Source organism: Falco naumanni, chromosome 18, assembly GCF_017639655.2.
Source record: "Falco naumanni isolate bFalNau1 chromosome 18, bFalNau1.pat, whole genome shotgun sequence".
NCBI classification, from domain to species: Eukaryota; Metazoa; Chordata; class Aves; order Falconiformes; family Falconidae; genus Falco; species Falco naumanni.
Window position 1 is genome coordinate 3,944,862 of NC_054071.1, and position 25,033 is coordinate 3,969,894.

The 25,033-nt window shown below is 45.7% G+C and overlaps 1 protein-coding gene across 1 annotated transcript; it reads left to right on the forward strand.

Moving 5' to 3' along the window:
* Window positions 1-2,844: 2,844 nt before the first annotated feature.
* TOP2A (DNA topoisomerase II alpha) lies at window positions 2,845-23,607 on the forward strand. The gene is made up of 35 exons (XM_040617370.1): window positions 2,845-2,935; window positions 3,481-3,627; window positions 3,790-3,880; window positions 4,365-4,428; window positions 4,928-5,073; window positions 5,447-5,544; window positions 5,859-6,071; window positions 6,274-6,447; window positions 6,649-6,750; window positions 7,251-7,388; window positions 7,560-7,698; window positions 7,980-8,137; window positions 8,297-8,422; window positions 8,894-9,004; window positions 9,098-9,203; window positions 9,825-9,934; window positions 10,694-10,786; window positions 11,257-11,371; window positions 11,682-11,803; window positions 12,382-12,530; window positions 13,238-13,469; window positions 13,601-13,735; window positions 13,854-14,054; window positions 14,624-14,819; window positions 16,130-16,221; window positions 16,798-16,950; window positions 17,049-17,132; window positions 17,768-17,965; window positions 18,914-19,022; window positions 19,315-19,458; window positions 19,896-20,043; window positions 20,203-20,264; window positions 20,556-20,696; window positions 21,678-21,904; window positions 22,197-23,607. Exons 1-35 carry the CDS (start codon window positions 2,903-2,905, stop codon window positions 22,338-22,340), a joined length of 4,701 nt encoding a protein of 1,566 aa, XP_040473304.1. The 5' UTR covers window positions 2,845-2,902; the 3' UTR covers window positions 22,341-23,607.
* The last annotated feature ends 1,426 nt before the right edge of the window (window positions 23,608-25,033 follow it).

The window sequence follows — 25,033 nt, forward strand, 5'->3', positions numbered from 1 at the left end:
CATGGACTGTCCTCTCCTTTCCATCCAGGAGGTGAAGCAGGTACAGACAAGAGATCCTGACACAGGTCCAACCGACTCGCTGGTGAGCCCTGCAGCAGGTCCGGCCACGCCGGGAGGGACATGCCGTGGTGATGGGCTGTCAGCAGGGCAGTGCCAGCCCGGCACACGTAGAGCTTGGGGTTGTGTTGGTCTGGGGAGGGTGCTGCACCCAAGGCACTCATGGCAGCACAGGGACGGGTGTCCTCGGGCTGACCTGAGCTGTGTTATTCCAGGTTCAGAAGGAGGAGGCACAAGGGCTGTCCCAGATCCTGCCAACCACCGTTGCCCCACGGATTCCATCAGTAAGCAATGCCCGGCCCCAGGGTGGGAGACGAGTGGCCCAGCCATGGGAGAGGGGGGAGAGGTGCCCAGGGGACCCCGCTGTGCCTGGCCAGCACTGCTGGAAGCTTGCACCCTCCCGGGAAGGAGGGAGCAGAGACCTCAACGCCTGGCCATGCCTGAAGCTCCCTGCCACCCTGCCTCCCTTCCTCAGCTCCGCCTGGCCGCCCTGAACGTGCCCCTCACTGGTGACATGAGTGGGATCCGGGGTGCCGACCTGCAGTGCTACCGGCAGTCCCAGGAGGCTCAGCTCTACGGCACTTTCCGGGCATTCCTGTCGGCCCCCACCCAGGACCTGATCTCCATCGTCAAAAGGACGGACAGGACCCTCCCCATCGTCAACCTGAAGGCAGGTACCCCCGTCCCCTGTGGGGGCTGCCAGTGGCAAAGCCCTGTGGCCCCCAGTGAGCCTCAGCGGGGGAATCCTTGCCCAGTCCTGCACTGGGGCTGCTGCACCCCAGTTGTGTCACCACGTGTGTTTTGGGGCGCTGGGAGGAACCAAGAGCAAGTTATCACCCACATGTGGTTGGGACAAGGGCACCGCCCCAGCCCCTGGCTCAGCACCGCTGCTTGTGCCTGCAGGGCCAGCTGCTGGCCAAATCCTGGAGCTCCCTCTTCGAGGGCCAGACTGGTGCCGCCCTGCGGGGCCCCGTCTACTCCTTCAGTGGGCACAATGTCCTGAAAGATCCCTTCTGGTAAGTCCAGCCATGGGGCGGATGCTGGCAGGGTGTCCCCAAACGAGTGCACCCATGCCAGGAGCCAGGGTGGGGGTCTGCAGCAGGTTCCCCCCCTGCCCCTGGTGCTTGCATAGATGCAGGATCACCAGAGCTGGAGATGCTCCAGAGGGTGTCCCCCAGCCCCTCTCACCCCCATCCCCACCCACAGGCCTCAACGGCTGGCCTGGCACGGATCCACGCCACGTGGTGGCCAAGCCCGCAGGCGGGATTGCCAGGGCTGGCGCAGCTCTGGCCCTGGGGAGGGCCTGGCCACCCCCTTGGGCGAGGGCAGGCTGCTGGCCGGGCAGCGGCACAACTGTTCCGAGGCGCTGGTGGTGCTCTGCGTGGAGGTGGCCTTTCCCTACCGGCACATGTGGTGACCCCAGCACTGTGACACTGGTGACCCACCAGCCACATGCCCCATGCAGCCCCCCTGTATCCTGTGGGGCTGGGGAAACAGCTCTGGGAGCTCTGTGGGCAGCACTGGGGGGTGAACTGCAGCGTCAGGGCCGTGGGAGAGCACCGAGAGGGTGCCAACCCTGCGGCCAGGCTGTGCCATGCTCGCCCCAGGCTGTGCCATCCCCACAGATCCCACCGGGTGATGCCAGGCCATGCCCTGCTGCTTCCCTGCACCTCCAGTGAAGCAGATGCTGTCACAGAAATAAAGACGAAAGAATTGTTGGTGTTTTGGATGATAGTGATCTGTTACAGGGGTGGTCCTACCCAGGACATCGCCCCAGCAAGGGGTGTGGAAGGGCACACCGCAGCCAGCCCAGGGAATGAGGAGAGGGTCTGGAACCATGAGTGGGCTTCAGCCCCATTGGATCAGCACAAATGGGAGTGCAGGGGGAGGAGGTGACACAACCACAAGGACCATAAAGTCACTGTAATCCATCTCCAGTGATGTCAACATTGCTGGGCGCTGCATCAGCAGAACAGCTTCTCCCGAGTGCAGGCAGCAACCTTTGCCTCTCCTGGAGTGTGGGCAGCAGCCCCCAGCAGCAGCCCCCAACTGGTGGCTCTGGCATATGCACACAGGGGCACACTCCAGGGCCTGGTGCCTGTTGAGGCGGCGTTACTGTGCCCTAGTGTCCCCTCAAGGCCTGCCCTGTGTCCCCTCAGGGCCTGCCCAGTGTCCCCTCAGGGAGTAGGCCCCAAGGTCTGCCCTGTGTCCCCTCAAGGTCTGCCCTGTGTCCCCTCAGGGAGTAGGCCCCAAGGCCTGCCCTGTGTCCCCTCAGGGCCTGCCCAGCGTCTCCTCAGGGAGTAGGCCTCAAGGCCTGCCCTGTCCCCCCTCAAGGCCTGCCCAGTAGGTCCCAAGGCCTGTCTAGGGGATCCCAATGTCCCCTCTGGGCCTACCCAGTGGTCCCAGTGGATCCCCAGGCGTGGCCAGTATCCCCAGGGCCTGGCCAGTGGGTCCCAGTGTCCCCCCAAAGCCTACCCAGTGGGTTCCAGCATATCCCAGGCCCCCCCCCAGCGACCCCCGGTACGTCATAACACCAAAGGCAAGCGGACAGGCGCTAAGGCCCCGCCGCCCAGCACACTCCTCCCCTTCGCTCTTCTATTGGCCAATATCGCTGCCCGTCCCGCAACTGTCCCTTCTGAGTGGCTGATTTGAATTCGCAGAGCGCCCTCTGACTAGCGAGAGGTAGGGAGAAGCGCGACACGTGTCCCCGCCTTCCCGCTGCGATTGGCGGCGCGCCGGGGGCCCGTGGGCGGGGATTGGCTGAGGATTTTGGCGGGCCGCGCGGAGGTTTGAAAGGCGCGTTTGGGGCTGTCTTTGTGTCTCCTCAGCAGTGCCGGTCGCCGCCATGAAGCTCCAGGAGTTCGTGTCACCACTCCGAGTACGTGCGGCGCCCCGCCACCCTTCCCCGCCCCACGCATCTCCGCTCCTTGTCCCCTCAGGATCTCTCCCCGGGTCCCCATCCCCCCCGCCTCAGGGCCTCTCCTCGGGTCCCTCTCCCCGCCCCCCCCCCCCCCCCCCCCCGCCTCAGGGTCTCTCCCCGGGTCCCCGTCGTCTTCCCCCCCCGCCTCAGGGTCTCTCTCCGGGTCCCCGTCGCCGCGCCGCCCCCCCTCCCCCCTCAGGGTGTCTCCCACCCCCCCGCCTCAGGATCTCTCCTCGGGTCCCCCCTGCTCCTTCAGGGTCTCCCCCCGGGCCCCTCTCGTAGCCTCTCCCTCCGTTCCTCTGAGCTTTCCCACATCCACGTTCTCCTCACCCTCTCCCCCGGCCCCGAGATCCCCTCTCTCCCTTGGTACGGTGCAGGGGCTCCCAGCCGCCCGGGCCCGCTCCATCACACACACACACCCCGCCTTGATCCCCTTCGACCCCTCCCCCGGTCACCTTCAGGAGCCCACTGCCCCTCACTGCCTCCGTTTCTCCCCCGAGCAGCCTGCGGATGAGAACTCCCAGGTGCCCAAGGGAGATGGCACCAAGAAGCAGCTCTCGGTGGAACACATCTACCAGAAGAAGACACAGCTGGAGCACATCCTGCTCCGGCCCGACACCTACATCGGCTCTGTGGAACTGGTCACCCAGGTACAAGAAGGGCCATGGGGCTGAGCCACTTGAACTCCTTGGTGCGGGCGAGAAGTCATTAATATCTGTTCATAAAGCACAAAACATCTGCTTTACAGACTGATGGCGCAGAAACGGAGGTGTATCTGGGGACTGATGTGTTATTTCTTACCTCCTTTTCAGCAAATGTGGGTTTTTGATGAGGACGTGGGCCTCAACTGCAGAGATGTGACCTTTGTGCCTGGCTTATACAAAATCTTCGATGAGATTCTGGGTAAGGTGACCTATTTGTTGGGTCAACAATTGACAAGTCATTAATGGGCGCTGAATGTCTAAGAAACTGGAAATAAATGTAAGAGCTTATCAAATGTACTTTTATCTAGTTGTGCTGTTGACCGAGTAATACTTATTGCTTAATTTAGTGGATGGTGCTCACAGAGTACATGGTTTGCTGATTGTGCTTGGAAATATTGGATACTAATGCCCAATGTCCTTCCATTAATGCTGCTAAATAGTGAGCCATGCGTGGAATGATGGTGCACTCTATTACAAAACCAATTTCATTCAGCCCAAAATTCTCCCTTTTATGTTAACTTGCAGTACTCATCTTTATAACTTGCCAAATATTTGCATCCTGAGATTATGATTATTAGTAACATTGCATTGAATTTTTGTGCTCATTCTGCTGAAGACACTTTAGAGTTAATAGTTTTGTCTTGACTCAGAATGTAATATAAACAATAATCTTTCTGTTCTAGTCAATGCTGCAGACAACAAGCAGAGGGATAAAAACATGTCATGCATTAAGGTTACAATTGATGTGTAAGTTTGATTTCATTTTTGTTCGTTGCTTTCCCAATGCACATGCGTTAATTTGCTGTTCCGCTAAGCTGGTGTGGTATTGGAGGGCTCTGCTATGGGGCCGGTCCAAGTTAGACCAAATGTAATTCACCAGTTGTGAAAGCCTTTTCCTTGCTTAGCCCCACAGTCTCTTACAGGGTGCTGAGTTGTGAAATGACTGCCTTTTTGTTGTTTTCTGTTGTGGCTGTTTTCCTCTCTTCTCCCTCTCAACTGTTTTATCCTGTCGTTGAGCATAGATAGAGGGTTTTTACATGTGGCAGTCCATTTCACAGATGGTATCCGCAGATCTGAGAATTTTGTTGTTGACTTGCTCTCCCTCTGCCGGCTGTTTCTGCAGCTGCTGGATGGAGATTTGCTCTTATGAAATGGTGGCCTTTCCCCAGAGCTTTTGTAGAACATTTGTTTCATAGCTCAATCATTTGCAGCCTTAAAAACACCTTTTTTTTTTTTTCCCCCCTAGAGAGAATAACACAATCAGTGTATGGAACAACGGGAAAGGTATTCCAGTTGTTGAACACAAAGTGGAGAAGGTCTATGTGCCTGCTCTTATCTTTGGACAGCTACTAACATCCAGCAACTATGATGATAATGAAAAGAAAGTCACAGGTAGGGATGATTCAAATAGTCACTAATATTTCTGAGCAGCCTGTTCAGTTTTAATGTGTGAACAGAACTAAAAGGGGGGGAAGGGGGTCCTTGATGGAACATGAAAACAGCATTCCGAATCCGTCAGACAGAGGTCTTCCCACTCTATTTTATAGTAATTGTATAAACATGGAGAACAGGAAAAATTCTCTTTGAATGCTCATCCCAATTAAGTGTGGATTTATAGTCACATACTGAGTTTGTAGGATATTGTTGCTTATTGACAGTTGTACTTGGATTGTGCTGAAGTGGCTGAAATCTTGTTTGTCTGGTATTCTTTTAGATGGCTTTGAACAAAAGCAATAACACAAGTCTGTTTTCCTTCTAATTCCAGGTGGGCGAAATGGTTATGGAGCCAAACTGTGCAACATATTTAGCACAAAATTTACTGTGGAAACTGCATGTCGTGAATACAAAAAGTTATTCAGACAGGTATGAACACTTCTCATTTCAGTAAGGTTACACTGGAGATTTTCAAACAAAACCCTAAGTTTTTGTTTCAAAACTCTAGGTGCAAGTTGCATTCAGTACACCTTGATTAGAATAAATTTGGCCCACAGTTACTGTGCCACAAAATAGAATTCAGATAAATAACGAGCAGACATAATCAGAATCTAGTTTTTAACTAGTGAGTTCTTTTTAATTTGAAAGTATTTAAAACTCGTAAATCAGCTTACTGCTTTTAAAAACTAAGCTAGTTGTTCAGGTGTGTTAGACTTGCAACTCACAAAACCTCCTTTTCTCAGACCTGGACAGACAACATGGGAAAGGCTGGTGAAATGAAGCTGAAATATTTTGATGGAGAAGATTACACGTGTATCACTTTCCAACCTGATCTGTCAAAATTCAAAATGACAACGCTTGATAAAGACATTGTAGCACTAATGTCTCGAAGAGCATACGATATTGCTGGATCCACAAAGGATGTCAAAGTTTTCCTAAATGGACAGAGGCTGCCTGTGAGTGAACATTTAGAAGAAACTGTAATATCTGTATTTCTCATGTCATTTAAACAGATTTTTGTTGAAGAAATTTATGTCATTACACGTATTAAAGGGAAAATTTGCATGAGTGATTTTGCTACCCACTTCCCAGGAAGATATGAATTAAGTATTTATAGGAGCTGTTATAAATTAATTGTCTGCTTTCGTCTGTATGCAGGTGAAAGGATTCCGCAGTTATGTGGACCTCTATCTGAAGGACAGAGTAGATGAAACTGGTAATGCGCTTAAGGTTATCCACGAGGAAGTAAATTCTCGGTGGGAAGTGTGTTTGACTTTAAGTGAAAGAGGCTTCCAGCAAGTTAGCTTTGTCAACAGCATTGCCACTACAAAGGTAACTCTTCCTTAGCTTACTTAGTCAAGCTAATGCCATATTCTTCATCATCAATATTCTTAGCTATTTTCAAATGTGTGTCTGTTAGTGAAAATGCTTAGTTGCTTAATGTTGCAAAGACTTTGCTAAAAGTTTTAAACACATATGCATGCTTTGTTTTAATGGCACCCCCACCATGTCTTTGGTCCCCTGTTCCCTTAGGGTGGCAGGCACATTGATTATGTCACTGACCAGCTTGTGACTAAGCTCATTGACGTTGTGAAAAAGAAGAACAAAAATGGAGCTGGAGTGAAGCCTTTTCAGGTACAGTGTCAGAATTTCCCCAGTGGAAAACACAACTCTGGCATTAATGTAAATTGTAACTACAGCTTAGTGCATTACTACTTTAATTAATAATACATATTTCTATTCTACAGACCATATATAGATAAGAAATTGCTAATTATAGAAGCTTCATATTGCCCAGTTCAAGCCAATTAATGGTCTTCTCTTTGGCCAATGTATTTTGTAATCAGAACACTGTAAGTCAGTGTAGATGGACTAAAACTTGGTATCTGCTAGACAATAACCTATTTAGGCTGAGAGCTGCTAATTCCTTGACGTCTCAAATCAGTAAACATTGCTCGTGAATGTTCATTAGCTGCCCTAAATTCTTTGAAGATATCTAGAAAAATTCAAAACCATGCATAGTGATAAATGAGTTTTTCCTTCCTCTGTGATTCTGACCAGCAAGTATCAGAATGCACTGCTATTACCAAGGTGGGCTTGCGTAATGTGTGATTACTGCTTGTATTTAATTCTAGGTGAAGAACCATATGTGGATTTTTGTGAATGCCTTAATTGAAAACCCAACCTTTGACTCTCAGACTAAAGAGAACATGACTCTGCAGGCAAAGAACTTTGGTTCAACGTGTAAATTGAGTGAAAAATTTATTAAGGGGGTAAGTACTGATACACAGATAATCACAATGTCTGTAAAACTACATCTTATGCTTAATGTGGCTAATATCTACTTTTGAAGCAATGTCATGAATTAAAGAAAATGTAACTTAATATTCTGTCATTGTTAAGGCTTTTCCCACAGTTTTTTGCGGTTATTTTTTGTATTGCAGGCAGTGGCCTGTGGCATTGTTGAAAGTGTCCTAAACTGGGTAAAATTTAAAGCTCAGAACGAGCTGAATAAGAAATGTTCAGCTGTGAAACACACCAAGATTAAGGGTGTTCCTAAGCTGGATGATGCCAATGATGCTGGTAAGTGGTTTACGTCCTTTGTAACCAATTCATTCAAAAACAGTTAAAACTTCTTCATTAGACAAAAGAATTGTCTCATAAGGAAAAATGCGAAAACCTGTAATTATAGTTTATCCCCATATTACAGTCCCATTTACTATGCTTATTCCCATTTACTATGTGCAGTGCAACAAAACTTGTATGTGTTAGAAGGTATTTGTTCTCATTCAATTTGTGAGTATCAAGGCTTTGATTTCACTTCTTAATTGGAAAACTGACTTGATGTTTCTTTTATTTTTTAGGCAGCAAGAATTCTTTAGATTGTACGCTTATCCTGACAGAGGGAGACTCAGCCAAAACACTGGCTGTCTCTGGTCTAGGAGTGGTTGGTAGAGACAAATATGGAGTATTTCCCCTTCGTGGGAAAATACTCAACGTCAGAGAAGCTTCTCATAAGCAGGTTAGCTGGAAAATAGTTATAATCTACCTGTTAAAAGGCGCATTATGCTTTGCATAATGCAACAAAGCTCAGTCAACAGTATACTTATGAATAGCTTTAGATTTTCAGCTACATTTTAAGTGTGAAAAACAAGTTTTTATTTTGTGTGATCTTTTCCAGATTATGGAAAATGCTGAAATCAACAACATCATCAAGATTGTGGGTTTACAATATAAAAAGAACTATGAAGATCAAGAATCTTTAAAGACTCTTCGCTACGGAAAGATTATGATTATGACAGATCAGGTTAGGTTCACTAAAATTGAAAATTGGGAGAGAAAAAACCACCACTTGAATACAGAGGAAAGAAGAAAATGCTACCTTTCTCCTACTGCCACTGTTGTACCTAATCCTCTGAATTTGTTTCTTTTTATCGTGCTGTATTTTAGTGGGTCATAATGTCTTTTCAGCCACAAAACAGATAAAATAGAGGAGGGAGAGCAGCATCACCAGATAGCTAAATACTGTCTTTCCAGTCTGCTGATTCAAGGCCCTTGACCAGTCCTTGATACCTTCTTTCACCAAGAATGTGCCTTTTCTGTTTCTCTTGGTTTTCTTAGGTTACACAACACGTGGTCACTTTTTTAGAAGTGAAAGTTAAAAGGGTCAGTTAGCTGGAATTATAGAATCATTTGCTGTTAAGGTAACAATTGTTAATTCCATCATGTCCCTGATATAATGTATTGGGGTTTGTGGTGTCTTTTTTTTTTAAATCAGGATCAAGATGGATCACATATCAAAGGTTTGCTGATAAACTTCATCCATCACAACTGGCCATCTCTTCTAAAACACAACTTTTTGGAGGAATTTATTACTCCCATCATAAAGGTAAGGGTTGGGTAGATGATAAGGTGAATGAGTAAAGATCCATTGGTCTAAATCTGCCTCTCATTTCACGGTTAAAATATTTGTTGATTGTAGGTCTCTAAAAACAAAGAAGAAATTGCATTCTACAGCATTCCTGAATTTGAAGAATGGAAAAACAGTACACAGAACTACAATTCATGGAAAATCAAGTACTATAAAGGTTTGTAGAAAATGTAATATGTTGAAATTAAATGACCCAAGTAAAAGCATTCATGATTAAATTCAGTTAGCCCTGCTTTTGCAGAAAGGATCTTCCCTCCTAAGATACTCTGACTGCAAATACATGCAACATAAAATACAAAAGTAAGGAAACAATAACCTCTAACTAGATAAAAATCTCAGTAAAATCTCTCAAAATGGAACTAGAATATTGTGGATAACCATTCTTTCAGCCCTCTTAGGCAATTATGCTCAGTTTCATGTGGTATTTTCCATAGAATGGTCCTTGTGTAGTGTTAGCACTGTAAGCTAAGTACTTCCGAATCGCCTAATACCAATAAGAAAGTTGCCAACTGCAGAACAGTAGCTGTTAATCATTTTGGATATCTACAGGAGTTACAAAACCCGAAAGTACAACATGCAACTGCTCACTTATCTGTAATTCTTCTGCTTTTAGTGATACCTTACATCTCATTTTAAAGTCGTGTGTTTTCAGTAAGTCATCTTCATGCTATACATTTGTATGATGCATCACAGAAACTGGGCATGGTAAAATATTTCTTTGAACTGCAACTTAATTTAAGCAAGAAGTTATTAGGATTAACTAGTACTGTCTCTGCAGGTTTGGGTACCAGCACATCAAAGGAGGCTAAAGAATACTTTGCAGATATGGCTAAACATCGAATTGGCTTCAAATATTCTGGGCCTGCAGATGATGCTGCGATCACCCTGGTAACTAACACTTGATTTAATTGCTGACTTACTACCTTTGGTATTCTACTGCTTAGAGTGCTGTGTATTTTCTCTTAATATGCTCTTAAAGGCCTTTGGGCTTGAGACAATCTCTTTGTTACCAAGGCTACGGCTTTAGTCTAACCAGTAGAAGCAAATCTGTCCACAGACCTCAGGCCAAGAGTAGCCTTTTAATGATGGCTTTTAAATATAGCTCAGAACAAACTAATCACTACAAACCAATTGACATTTTCAGACACAACAGTAAATATTCCTTTAACATTTTTCTGCATGTTCTACTGCAGTTTTCTCCAAGTCAGACCTCCCTTTTCTCCCTCAGATTTTCTTGCAAAATGGTTCACCAGTGGATTAAAACAGTCCTTGCTTCTGTGAACTTCTTCACCTTCAGTAGCCATTGACTCCTAAGTATTCTGAGCTATTAGGCAATGCCAAAAAACCAAGTTTTTCCCCAAAATATAAATTTCCTCCAAAATCTCATGTTGTTTTCCATTATTATGTTAAAAATCCATACATTTAAATCTAACTACCATGTTTCCTAAAGACTGGTGGAAATTATGCTCCTAATATATTTAGCTACAAGAAACTTTTATTGCATTTCTTGGGCTATTAGGTCAGCACATTTAGCATGTTATTCTCCTGGGTAAACTCTTCCTGTATGCTTTCTTTTTCCAAGTGAGCCAATAAGGCACACCACAGAATGTCCTGGAATTGAGTTACTTTTCATTTTGTAATACACAGGCCTTTAGCAAGAAGAAGATAGAAGAGCGAAAGGAGTGGCTGACTAATTTCATGCAGGATAGAAGACAACGGAAGCTGCATGGTCTGCCAGAGGTAAAAGGTTTACGTAGATAAGGAAACTGGTTTCCTGTCGCTCCCTGGGGCTCTTCTCAGTGTCATTCTGGCATGCTAGAGCTGCACAGAGCTCAGTCAGGGAGTCAGTCACCTAATTATGGGACAGTTAAAACATTTCAGGATTTTGCAGAGCAGCTCCTTCTCTCACCAGTGTAGCCACATTATCAATTGTGCATCCGTGAATTTCACATTTAACACTTATCACTCAAATTACTTTATCAATAGGGAAATGATACCTCGAGCAGGGCTGCATGAAGATTTTATTTATCAAAAAATGGGCCTTCATCACAGGAAATGTTTCGCTTCACCATGCTAAGACTGTCAGCACTGGAGCTGTGTTTAGCTATTCTGACAAGGAGCTTCCATTTTAGTGAAACTAGCCAAGGATGTGCTAAGAAACAGATTAGACCTCATTAAAATTAAGGCAGTCTTGCACCTGTTTTTTCTAGGAATACCTATATGGGAAAAATACTAATTTCCTGACATACAACGACTTCATAAACAAGGAGTTAGTGCTGTTCTCAAACTCGGATAATGAAAGATCAATCCCGTCACTGGTTGATGGTAAGTTATTTCAAGATTGTGATTCCACATAGTGCGTGCCTCAGCTCTTAATAAATGGGTGTTTGTATGTCATATCAGAATTGGGAAACCTGCTGAGTTTTCAGGGTCAGTGTTCTGAAGTTCACTTTCTGCTGTCCAGGTTTTTTAATCTTTGGATTAAATGTTTTGTCCATTTTGTAGTATATTATTGCAAGTACCTTACTCTCTGGGGCAGAATTTTTAGGTGTAGAAGCATGTCATAGTCTCTAGAGAGCAGAAGTGAAACACATCGTATGTTCTAATCACAAGGTCTTGTCTTTTTTTTATACAGGTTTGAAGCCAGGTCAAAGAAAAGTTCTGTTCACTTGTTTCAAACGAAATGATAAGCGAGAGGTGAAAGTTGCTCAGCTGGCTGGTTCTGTAGCTGAGATGTCCTCATACCATCATGGTGAAGTAAGAACCTGGCCTTGTTGTGCAAAATGCTTTTTAAATGAAAGGCAAGCCTTTCTGTTGACTTAACAGTTAAGATGCCTCTAAAGCAGAACTAGATATTTGAGTATAAATACCAAAACAAAGTGACTGTATATCTCCTATTCTTCAACAAGAATTTAATCTGAGATTGGTTAGTCTGCCTTTCCTGCCTAGACTTTATGGGGATGTATTTCATTCAAAAAGTAGAACAAGAAAAAAAACCCTTTATTTATGATAGATTTAGGCAGATGTTAATAGCCTTTCTACCTTGGTAAGGACAAGTTAAGCACTAAAACAAGCTTCCTTTTGGAGACTGACAGGATCTTTCACTGGAGGTTTCAAGAACAGGTAGACAGCAGTATATCTGTGGGTCACTGGAATATATCTAGTCACCCAGGCTAGACAGTCTTGGGATGTACTTTCCGTGAGTTTCCTCCAGTATTTTATTATTTGAGTTTATCCTCTATATCAGTTCTCTTCCTGGTGTGAATTTTGGCTTTAACTTTGTCCGTTGAGTGGAGAATTCTGCATTTTTAGCTTTGAACCTTCCTTTATCGCAGGCATCGCTGATGATGACCATCATTAACTTAGCTCAGAACTTTGTGGGCAGCAACAACCTCAACTTGCTACAGCCTATTGGTCAGTTTGGCACAAGGCTGCATGGTGGGAAAGACTCTGCCAGTCCTCGATACATCTTTACGCTGCTCAGGTCAGCATTAATGATTTCTTACAGTCTTAAATATTCTTAGCATATTACAAGACTCAATTTGACAGCAATTAGGATGAAAAATGAATGTGCTTCTTCCCTTTAAAAATTTGGACTACTTGCTCACTCCGAGTAGCAACAATTGAAGTGAGGTTTGGACACTAGGTTCAGGTGTATAAACTTTGGTTATCATTCCAGAGAACAGAAAGGCACAGTGGAGAATATGGGAATGGCAGCAAAAACAAAGGGAGAAATCTGGGTAGGATAATAAAAAGCAAACCTGAGCTGGGAAAGCAAAGTTCTAATAGCTGAAAGTGCAGTGCTTTAGTCTCTGACCCAATGGTCACTTAGGTTGAACTTGGTCAAATCTGTTACTTGAGCACATGTATGGTTGTACTAAAGCAAGGTACAGAGAATTGGAGCCTTTCTGGACATTAAACGTTTAATTTAAATACTTTGGGTATGAGTTTAGGGCCCCATATAGCCAGTGGAACCTGTAGAGATGGGTGAAATTGCTGAAGATGCATCTGTTTTGAGTGTTACTCTAGAAGCCTGGTTTCCTCACACAGAGCCCCAGGCTGTAGTTGGCTGATAGGAATAAACCCAGTTTAGGTGGTTTTTTGTTTGTTTGTTTTCTGGAGGGTTCTTTTGGAATGGTGGTCACTGTTCTGTAAGGAGAATTGGGGCTTAAATTCTCTTCTCCATCCTAGTCCGCTGGCACGGTTGCTGTTCCCACCAGTGGATGACAATATCCTGAGGTTCTTGTACGATGACAATCAACGTGTGGAGCCAGAATGGTATATGCCCATCATTCCCATGGTGCTGATAAATGGAGCAGAGGGGATTGGTACTGGCTGGTCCTGCAAGATCCCCAACTTTGATATCAGGGAAGTTGTGAATAATATCCGTCGTCTGATGGATGGAGAAGAGCCATTGCCAATGGTAAATAATATATTTAAATTAAACAGTGTCTCACTTGTTAGTTTATTCAGTGCGTTTTGGAGCATTTCATGCAAATGCTTAAAAACAGAAGCATCAACACAAAGCTGAATCCAGTGTTCTTTTCTGCTTAGCTTCCTAGTTACAGGAATTTCAAAGGCACAATAGATGAGCTGGGACCTAATCAGTATGTGATAAGTGGTGAAGTGTCTATCCTGGATTCTACAACCATTGAGATCACTGAGTTGCCTGTCAGAACATGGACACAGGTAATAGGGAATTTGCCCTAGAAATTTATAGTTTGCCCTGTAAAGCAAAAAGTGATTGGTGGGGTTTGGAGCTTTTCATCTTCATGGAAAACATGGGTCTGATTGATTCTTTCCTCAGACTTACAAAGAGCAAGTTCTGGAGCCTATGTTAAATGGGACTGAGAAGACCCCCTCACTAATCACAGACTATAAAGAATATCACACAGACACAACAGTGAAGTTTATAGTGAAGATGACTGAAGAAAAACTAGCGGAAGCGAAAGCAGCGGGGCTGCATAAGGTCTTCAAACTCCAAACAAGTTTAACATGCAACTCCATGGTATGTAACATTCTGCTGAAGAGAGTCCTTGGTGTAACTCAAAGCCTGTGTGGACAGCTGCCATTGCTGCACGTAACAAAAATACTCTTTTGCAGAAACCTGTTCACTTTGATTTTTGTGCTGTTACTGGTTTTAAATCAGCTTTCTAAATATACCTTCAAAAGGTCAAAAGATTGGCTTGGGAATGGGCCCAGAGTGATAGGGTTTTGCCTGAAGGAGTCCAAGTGAGCTGAAATCGCATGGTTTAGAGACCTTTGTTGTGACAACAGCACTGCCACTGAATGTCTGGATTCTGACAATGTGTGAAGCTTGATAGCAAGATGTTTATCTGACAAAGAGCTTTAAGATTCAAGTAACCCTAACCCCACTATGTGTTTTCAAGAACTTTGAAACTCTAAAATTGTCTCTGCTGTTGTGTTTGCAAACTGAAGTAATTCCCAAAACACCACCAAGGTTTTATAATTTGTTGGCTAATAATTCAATTGTACTCTCACACCTGTGTTACAGGTAATTTTTAGTGGTTTTGGAAATCCGTTTTATCATCGTAACACCTGTGTTCTTTCATCTAGGTTCTTTTTGACCATGTCGGCTTTCTCAAGAAGTATGACTCTCCCCAGGATATTCTTAAAGAGTTCTTTGAACTCAGGCTCCGATATTACAGTTTGAGAAAAGAATGGCTTATGGGAATGCTAGGTGCGGAGGCTGCGAAACTGAGCAACCAGGCTCGTTTCATCCTGGAGAAAATAGATGGCAAAATTGTGATCGGTATGCATTGTTCTTGGTTACTTGGTTTGTGAAACTGGGAGAAGAGCTATAGGTGCTCTCTTGAGTTCTGTCAGCACCCCCTCAGCCCCGGACTGGCTCTTAACAAACCACACCAGGGCTTATCTTTCTGTTCCAGTAACATACAAGAGGAAAATGCTTCCCAAGTATCTTCAGTCTGTAGAGCATTATGTACATATTAATTAAAATGGGGTACTCATACAGCTTTCCTACTGTGTATTTGATGCATTTATGAGAGTAATTTTTTTAATAATTTAGCAGTAATTCCTATCTATTTCTGACTCAGTAGGAATAAGAGTTAAATACTGGTGGGGTTAAAAAGGGGCAGTGTTGTCTGTTCAAATGCATACATCTTAAGAACCCGTATCTCTGTGTTTTATCTTTGTGAACCTCCACAAAAATATTCCAAATCACGTTCTCAGTGGATTGGAGGTTCAAAGACAGACACTCAAGTTAACAGCATCTGAGAATCATGAGCTAGAAAAAGAAACAGATCTTTGTTCCCAGCATTCAAATTTTCCAATCAACTTTTCCACCTCAGTCTAAAAGGCAGTCTGTATTTCACTTGCATTCATGGAGGATGTAGCTAGACAAAGTGTCATAAGATGCTTTGTGGTTTGCGTCTGAAAGCAGCCCGATAATCCCAACAGCCCCTGTTTGTCTGACTTGACTCAGGAAGAGAAAGAATAATTCCCTTGAAATGCATTTTCTTGGGATTTTGTTCTAAGTAGTTCCAAGGCTGACAGAACTGGTTTCATTTGTATTTGTGTCTCATGGTTGATTGCTTCTGATAGCTTAAAAAGGAACAAATTCCAGCTGAAGCGTTTCCATTGGTTGGGGCCCTTATAGCATAAATTTCCCAGGTGATGTCTAATGAGGTGAAAGCTATACCAAAGCCTTTGAGTGCTATCAGGGTTATTTTGCTTCCACCTGCCTGCCTATTGTGAAACCTTTTTGATACCATCACACCTTTTTTTTTTCAAGTTCAAAAAATACTTAGGGCAAGGGAAATGCAGGTATGGAAATGAAAAAGAAAAATATTTATAGTGCTCTGCCTAGTGTTCCTGACAGGTATAGGAGCAATGCTGACCTGACAAGTCATTTGCTATTAGGAACTTTTTAGGTGTTATTTCAGGCTCTTCCACATGTCCCACCTCTGATGAGGAAATGGTATTTTAGAGCCCAGCAGGATGCTGAGCTGTTAGAACCCTGAGATCCAAAATTTTAAGCTCCTGTCTTTCCTAACACTGATGGGTAGTGGCCACTAAACATCCTGAAATGTCTCTTTACAGAAAACAAACCCAAGAAAGAGTTGATTAAAGTCCTTATCCAGAGAGGGTATGAATCGGATCCAGTGAAGGCTTGGAAGGAATCGCAAAACAAGGTAGCGCTTCAGTTATCCTCTCTAAACTGATCCAAACTGACCCCTGTCTCTGAAGGTCCATAGCTGTACAAAGAAACCCAAGTTACTTTTCTGTTTTTAGGGTCCAAGAGCTTATGTGTCTGGTATGTCTGTGACAGGAAACATAAGGCAAGCAAAAATCCAGCCTCTTGTTCAGAAGGCACTGAGACCTAGTCGTTTGGGTTTGAGTTTGTCAGGTCAAATCCTCTTGCCACAGCAATTTCTGCTGCTCTTTAAGGGTTTCCTTCTGCCTGTTGGGGAAGGGCTGTGAGGAAGATGACAGTTTTTAGCCTGAGGAGAGAATCTAGACTTATCAAGACAGAGAGGCCAAATAGAGAAGAGCAAGAGAGATCTGGAGAATTGGTTTTGCAGATGGATTCCTCTGTGTGATAGCAGCTGAGGCTGTAAGAACTTGATCCATTTCTGATTTTTTTCCTCGAAGATCTGGGACACTGTAAGCACACAGAGTACCTGTGGTGCAGCCCAAACTGGATAGATTGCCCTACTCTTGTATGTCAATATACTTGTTGACAATGTTCGGTTTAAATCCACATTCAGGAGGAAGAGGAGGAGAAGGAGGAGGAGGAGGGGGAGAGTGACAAAGAGTCATCTGCGGCTACTGGACCAGACTTCAACTATCTGCTGAACATGCCCCTTTGGTATCTGACTAAGGAGAAGAAAGATGAGCTCTGTAAGCAGAGAGATAACAAAGTATGTTCCTCCTTTTTCTTATAAAAGCATTGTTGTTGGGTTTTTTGATGGTGAATTCAAATATGTGACTAACAACTATAAACTGTGATTCCCTTTAGGAACAGGAGCTGGGAAATTTGAAGAGCAAGAATCCCTCTGATCTGTGGAAGGAAGACCTTGCTGCCTTTGTTGAAAAACTTGATGTATGTCAGTGTTCAGTGCAGATGACCAACTTTCTCATGGTCTTATTTACCAGCTCTTTATTGACTTTTTTTTTTTCATAATAAGGAACCTAAAAATAACTCCTATGTCTTGCACTCATTGAGGAAAATGAAAGCTTTCATCGCCTTCCTAGCTCGAATAGGAGTAGCACTGCTTTTGCCAGGGAGTCTAAACACCAAGGTGGTCAGTTACCAGTCTGAGTAGTGAAGAGGAGCTTTAGGAGGGCTTGAGAGAAAACTAGTACTAGGACGTAGTCTGAAGAGATGCAGATCAAAGGGCTTTTTGGACACTGAAAAGGTGAGGGAGGAGCTGGGCTTTACTGAACAGAGCCCAAATTGTGGGTGAACGTCTGTGCACAGTCACACCTGGTCACTGCCTGTGTCTCTTTGTACTCCCCAAATAACTGAACTGTAGCTCTGGCTTAAATCGTTGCTTGGAAGTGTGCAAATCTGTAGTGGTATGGGCAGCTGCATTTAAACTATCAGCAAGTAAAATCAGGAAATCTGTCGGCAAGTACAGAGTGCTTTACTGCAAGGGCTGTGATGGTGGGTTTTTCAGTAGTACATTGTTTCTTCTGTTTTCTCATGGCTGTATTTTTTTATGCTCACCGCTGCAGGCAGTGGAAGCCAAGCAAGCTGAAGATGAGATGGCAGTGCTTGCTGGTAAATCTTTAAAGGTGAAAGGAGGGAAAACGAAGGTGAAGGCGGCGCAGCTGTCAACAGTAATGCCATCATCTTGTGGCATAAGGGTTGTTCCTCAGATAACTGCAGAGATGAAGGCAGAAGCAGAGAAGAAAACTAAAAAGAAAATAAAGGTAAAAAGGAACATTCTGTATGCTTAATCTTTCTTTACATCCTTTTCACTACAGTCCTAAAGAGATGCTAGTTCTTGTTAGCTGAACTTGTCCTGATGAAGCAGCTGTTCAGGGAGAGGGACAGGATCTTAGGATGTGGGAAACCCCAGAAATGGACGTTTCTCAGTCTGAAGGAGAATAGGTTCACTAGTGTACCAGGAGATGGCTTAGAGGGAAACCTTTTGGCAAGAGCATATATCACACTGTCAGAGATGGGCTGATAACTTAGAAATGAAAAGGCACATGCAAGTAAGATTGTTCTAGGTGTCTTGGGGCTTTTATGAATCCTCTAGCAGGCAGGAAATGCAGCCAGTAAATTTGTTTCTCTAGAACAGCTTTTGCATTTCCAGTAGCGCTTCAGCCACTTAATGCCATTATTGTTCTCTACATCAAAGACATAAAAAAGATGTAACTCTTTTTATAGTGCTAGTTGAAATCATGCCATTCAGCCATTTGCAACATAGAAAACTAAAACTGTCCCCTCACCCGTTTTGACCTGTAAGCCAGACACACTGCTCCTTTCCTACAGATGGTTCAATCTAAAAGTTTTTCCAAATAATTTGCACTGTTGTTTTTAACCCACCCTGTCCAATTCTGCATCCTCAACACACCCTAGAGCCACACCGTCAGCACACAAAGGCGGTACCAAAGCGCTCTCAGGAGCAGGGACAGAGTTCCTGTTTTTGTTAATGTTGGATTTTGCATTTTAAGTCACCTGATCTGGGGACAGAGCATGTCTGATTTACTTGGCTGTAATCAATTTTACACGCTGTTTGTTTCACAAACTCAGATTTCTTGTATCACTTTCATACACCTAAAACAAGCAGCTCCTTTCTCCGTTACCCTGTGTGCCCCTTCTAATTGTCTGAGCTGACTTGCTATCTGTTTGCTATCTGCGTGTGTCTTCAGAGTGAAAAAGCTGAATGTGATGAGAATCAAGAAGAAAACACATCGGGAGACAAAGAGCCTTCAGCCCTTAAGCAGAAGTTACAGCACAAGCTTCTTAACGCTGAGCGAGGTAAATGCTTTTCCGTGTTATTCCATCAATGGAAAGTGAGGGAAGGGTTGTCAATTTGGTTATCTGACCTCTTCCTGAATGTGATGAGTAACATCTAGGATCAGTATTTTTGGAAAAAATAGGTGAATGTGATCCTGGATAACAGTCAAGCAGGATAGATGACTATTTCCCTGTGATGTTTAAGCCAGAATTCTCTGAATTTAGTGATATATTTCTAAGCTGAGCTTTAACTGCTCAGCCTGGAGTATGTGTGGAAGTTCACAGGTTCATCCTACCTCCCAATATTTTTCAGGTGCTAAGAGACAGGCCACTCTACCATTTAAGCCATTAAAGAAAATGAAGAAACGAAACCCTTGGTCTGACTCAGGGTCTGATTCAGGGTCTGATTTTGAGGTGCTGCCTCCTCCAAGAGAGAGAGTGGTTCGCCAAGCAGCAGGTGAGTGGCGACACAAATGCAGAAGAGGGGCAGTTGATGGAGGACAAAATTGAACAGACTATTTAGAGAGCTCCCAGAGTCTGAGATCCCAGCCAGAAATAATTAAGAGGCTTATTTATTTTACTGTACGTAACTAAATATTTCTACCATTTGAGCAGATTTTCACCATGCTTTTCAAGGAAAAAGCAGAAAAGGGGCAACTAGAGAAATAAGGTTATTGGTTGTAATTGCACAACTGTTTTGACATACCAAATGCGTTGTTGGTAAGCGTGCACAGAGCACACTTGTGATTTGGAGTCGTCTTGCTGGCAGTCTCAGTATCTGCTTGTTTTTATTCAGATCTTTATTTTTTAATAATTGCAGCTAAAATATTGAAAAATAAACTGAGATGCATGTTGCCAAATGTGTAAAATAATACATCTGTGTCATTTCACCAGCCAAAGTCAAGATCGAGATCAGTTCGAGCTCAGATTCAAATCTCTCCAGCTCAGATGAGGAGCCTGAATTTCAGGGGAACAGTGAAAGCAACACTGAATCGGACACAAACTCAAAAGAAAAACCTCCCAAGCCCAGAGCTGCTCCAAAGTGAGTATTTCTTCACGTAGTCACTAGAAGTTAGCTGTACTTCTGGTGTTAATGCTATATAGAAATTAATAGTTCTTTTTCTTCAGTGCATCTATCTCTTTTGTATGCGCCTTATATTGTATCGTAGGTTAAAAGAATTCTTGGGGTTTTGTGTTCTAGGGAAACCACTGAAAAAGCAGCTAAAGCTCCCAAGCAAAAGGCAGTGCAAAGTGCTATCCCTGGTGAGTACAGGACCTAAACCTCGCTGATTTTCCTAAAACCCCAGGAGAGTGCATGGGGCATTCTGTCAGCGTTCAGCGCTGGTCAAAGGCAGACATTAGTCACAAGATCTTACCAAAAAAAATCCAGTGTTGGGGTACAAGCTGGTTTCAGTGCCCCAGACTTCTGACTTAAATTTGGATTAATCCAGATGTAATAGTTCTTTATAAGAAGTGGATCAAAATCATTTTCTTCTGTTCTAATGTTTATGGCCAGAGTAGCTGATTTGACTCTTCTCTGCTTTCTTTACTCAGTTCAAGTCCAAGATGTTGCTAACGAAGATGTGAGTCAAGCTCCCGCAGCTCCTTCTGTCTCTGTTCCTCACAGTAAGGCTGTAGCTGAAAAATCCGCGGCAGCAAAGAAGGCCAGTGCCCCTAAAAGTAAAGCGAAGCTGGGTACGATCATTTTTAGATAAACGATTATTATTCCTGTGGGAAACAAATTGAGGGATTTTACTCGGTATTCAGAGGCCTGAATAACTTTGAGTTTTCACTTCAGAAAAGATCTGAGGTTTGTGGCAAAGGTTTTCTAGCTGTCATTTTTAAAGAAGTCTGTTTCCAAACATATCATGTTCTAGTTCATCTCAGACATGCTTGAAGGGAGTGAATTTTAGTTTGGGAACAGGAAAAGTGAATGCTTCCTACAGTGCTGTGTAATACTTGGCAGAAACAATCCAAGTGGAATTTGTGTCTTGCAGTCAATGTTCTACTTCGTGTCTTTTTGGGAGGAAAAAAAAAAAAAAAGCTGCTTTGGGGTAGCTTGATCTATTTAGTGCTAGCTCAACCTCATAAATCTACAGCATTTGACTCGGGTTTTTTTTGAATGTAACTGCCCAGACTCTTTGTCGAACTTTGAAAGCTGTTTTGCATATTCCATCACTAGCTGGTTTTGATCCCAGCAGGAAAATAGCATGTTACTTCACAGCAAAATAGCTGTTTCTTCCACTTCTAAATTGAGAGCGCCTATTATCATTCAGAAATGGCCTGCTCATTTCAGCTGAACTTGGGAGGCATGCTTTCAAGATGCTGTTAAAAAAATATCAAAATACAGGTAAGAAAGAGCTCCACAAGGAAGTGCTTAGTATAGATGGCAAATTCATTCCTTTCCTGTGCAAAGCTGTTGAAGGTGTAAGATTGGTTACACAGCCTTCAGAGTTCAGGACTTTTTCCATCTGAAATAGGCTGTAAATTGCTTTGGCTACATTTTAATTTGATCCTCTAAACATGGTGGAACTAAGCAGATAAACAACCTCCTAACTCATAATTTCGGTAGAGAGTAATCTTTCTAGAAAACCGTGCTTCAAAACGAGACAACCTGCAAGCGAGAAGAGGGGAGAGGCAGCAAAACGAGGGTTTAAACGCCGAGTTCTGTTTCAGATAACCAGCCGTCCATCATGGATGTTCTGGGCAAGAAGAAGGCTGCACCCAAATCCAGCAAGGCGGCGGCGAAGGAGGGATCCCAGGGCTCCAAGGCCAAAGGAGTGAGCAATAAGAAGCCTGACCAGACCAAGGGGCAGAAAGTTACCAAAAGGCAGCCAAACCTCTTAGATTCAGATTCAGATTCAGATTTTGGCTTGAAGATTTCCAAATCGGTTGCAGCAAAGGTTTGTACCCTGCCACCCCCGCTTGAGCCAAGGGGGTGCTGCGGAGCCTGGTGCCAGTTATTCTGGCAGAAGCAGCGTGGCGGAGGTAGAACCTCCAGTGTGTTGCCCCCCTGTCTTTATTGCCAGGGGTGGGGAAGGTGGGTGAGGAGGGGGGGGCTGGGCACACCTACGCTGCCCCAGGGTGTTGGCTTGGTCTCACCAGCCCGAACCACCACCTGGCCCTGACACAGTGGCACGTTTTAGGCTGACTGAGTGTTCCCTGATTCGCTGCTTCATGATGCTTTCCCTGCAGAAATCCAAGCTGGATGATGACGACGACTTTACCGATTCAACTGCTGGTGCGAACAGCCCCGTCGCCGTGCCCCGTACCAGGCCTGGACGTCTCAAAAAACCCATCCAGTACACAGAAGACTCTGATGAGGATGATATCTTTTGATAGTTTTTTTTAAATGAAGATTTTTAAACTGCTGATCCAAACTGATCTGCAAACTAGCCTTGAGGAGAACCCTTGACAAGCTCATCACCAAAACACAACATCTCAAGACTACAAAATCTTTTCACTGAACTGAAGCCAGTCCAAAATGTTAGAAGTGAATAGAGCTCTGTTTTTCTTGGGTTTATAAATAAGTTAGATTTCCTTCAACGGGAATACCCCCAGCTTCTTGTGAGCACTGGCGCCGTGTGCCCAGCTGGTGCCACCTCCCTTTTACCCTTTAGGTAGCTGGAATCTCTTAACACTTGGTGGTCATTTTAATGTTAAAGCAGACTTTAAAACATATGAAATCCTTTAAAATATGTAACAAAACTGGTTTTAACTCCCCAACCAGAGTGCCGTGCCACGTGAGGTGCAAGCATTTAGAACTCCATGCTCGTGTTTTTCTTTTTTGCAGCCCTTTATGTCTGTGTAAGCCCCTGTGGCTCAGCCTCTGCCATGTTGTTTTAGCTTTGGGGTTTTAAATTCAGCTTTGGTAATGGAGGTTTGCGCGGACTTGTCTCCGCTCTGCACTCAGTGTTGGCACTTTTATCTTCTGTCGTGCTGCCAAGAAACCGCGTGTTCAGCCCGGGGGTCATCCTCAGGTAAGATGCTTGGGACTGCCGGTGCCTTGTGCTGTTACAGAGCTGAACGGGCGTCTCAGCCGTGCCAGCGGAGTGAGACGGGCTCTTGGACAGACGGGCAGGACAGACACCACCCAAGGATTTTCACTTGATCCATGGGAACCTGCAGGAGAGCCGGCTGGGAAGCAGCAGGTTCCCCCTATAGCGAGCTTCTCCCCTGCCATCCTTGGCACCGGAAGAGACTCGTGCAGAGCGGCAGCGCAAACCTCCGCCTGCCCGGCTGTTCTTTGGGACCAAGAACTTCCCTCGGTGTCTGCGTGACCGCTGGCACGGCATGCGCTGTCCCCTGCAAGGGGAGGCCTGTTTGTCACCTTGGTGGTGGCACTGGGTGCTCAGACCTTCCACTGCTCAGGTTCCTCAGCAGAAGCAGGGAAGTGTCACCTTCCCCTTCCCTTTGTGGTACTTCACCGGAGTGTTTATCTAGTTGTGTTTTGCTTTTTCGTGCAGCTGTTTCTGTAGCACCATTTCTTCATTATGTAAATATTTTCTGTGCTTTTCTTGCTGTCCTGAGTTTCTGTGCTTGTAAGTCTTATGTGATAAAAAGTAGTTTTACACAAGCTTTCTTCAATAAAAAGGAGTTGCCTTCAGCAGCCTGTTCTATTTTTCCTTGCGCCGGCTCCCCAGAGCCCTGGAGTGTCTGTGGGGAGTACTTGAAGCGCTGTTCTCCAGAGCAAAAGGCCGTTGGCTTCAATGTCCAAGTGGGTCATCCCCACTGTCCAACCACGCCTGGTGTTTCTGAGGTGGTTTCCAGTGCCAATTTTGGCATTACCAGAACGATCACAGCAGAGCTCGCGTTGGGCCACTGGGTGCTGAGGGCTTGGCACAAGCTCTGCTCCGTGCAGGGCTGGCCCAGACGCTCGCCGTGGCCTGCAGCCACCTAAGGAAGGTGCTGGGGAAGAGCTGCAGGAGCCGCATCTCTGCTACTTCCCCCTTGGGCACCTGTGGCCGGGAGCTGCCGCTTGGGCACTCGGCCAGGGGAACCCGGTGCCATCGGCTGGTCACCCCCACTGGTGTCCCACCTGCCTGCTGGGACAGCGCGGGTGCTGCCCGCTCTGTTTCCCTGCCGGTCCCTTGCTGCGAGGCTGCGGCTCTGCAAAACCACCGGCTGGATGGACCCGCTGCCCTGCGCCACCGCTGAGGTTCCCAAATTCGTGCCAAGACCCCTGTGGTACCTGGCACCTGCCCCATGTTCTGCTGCTGCGCCGGCCGCGGGTGAACAGTGCCTGAAGTTGCTGCTGCTGCTGCCCCACGCTCCCGGGCTGGGGGGGTTTCACTCACCAGCAAAGGGTTTGTGCTCTGGGCTGGATTTGTGCCCCAGGGGGCTGCTGCTTGCCAGCGGGCTGGCATCGGGCTCGGCTCCTGCAGAAATCTGGGGTCAGTGCACGGGATCCCCGCGGCGGGAGGGATCTGGGTCACCAATGAAGCCCTGGGGGACAGGTGGCACGTCCTGTGTCCCCACATGTGGGTGCGCAGCACCCCGGGGCCTCCAGAGCGGCATGGACACCGCCAAAACACATGGCACAGGGCTGGCGTGGGGCTGCCGTCGTGCTGGCAGGCACCAGGAGCCGGTGGTGGCCGCTGGGCTGGCACTGGGGGACGAAGGACCCAGCTGTGACACCCACCTCCCGCCCCGTCCCAGGCTGGTGGGTCACCGCACACAGGAGCTGAGGGCTGCAGGAGCAACGGGCAAACCCCCGGGCCCCCTCGGCCCCCTCCGGCTGTGGCGCGGCACTCGGGCGCGGGCACTATCGGTGCCACCGAGGTGCTTTGCTGGAACCCAGTCAAGTGTGGAAAGCGCTGTCAGATTTTCCACTGCCGGGCTCTGGAGAGCATCTCTGGCGCGTCCCTGCCGAGGGGCCGTGCTATTTACGGCTCCCCTTGCTACAAACGCGCCAGAGAATCCCTTGTCACAACTCACCCAGCAAAGGGCAAAGCCATGGCCACACCGCGCCGGCCGCGGAGCTGCCCCCGTAACCCCGGCATCACCCCAAATGTATGTATAGAGCCAGCGGT

Bases quoted from the DNA above. Each gene is read 5' to 3' on its own strand.
- TOP2A (XM_040617370.1), top strand. From the start codon at position 2,903: ATGAAGCTCCAGGAGTTCGTGTCACCACTCCGA. The intron at 16,222-16,797 runs GTAGCGCTTCAG...ATCCACATTCAG, and splicing joins GGAAGGAATCGCAAAACAAG to GAGGAAGAGGAGGAGAAGGA. The intron at 20,044-20,202 runs GTGAGTATTTCT...TTTGTGTTCTAG, and splicing joins AAGCCCAGAGCTGCTCCAAA to GGAAACCACTGAAAAAGCAG.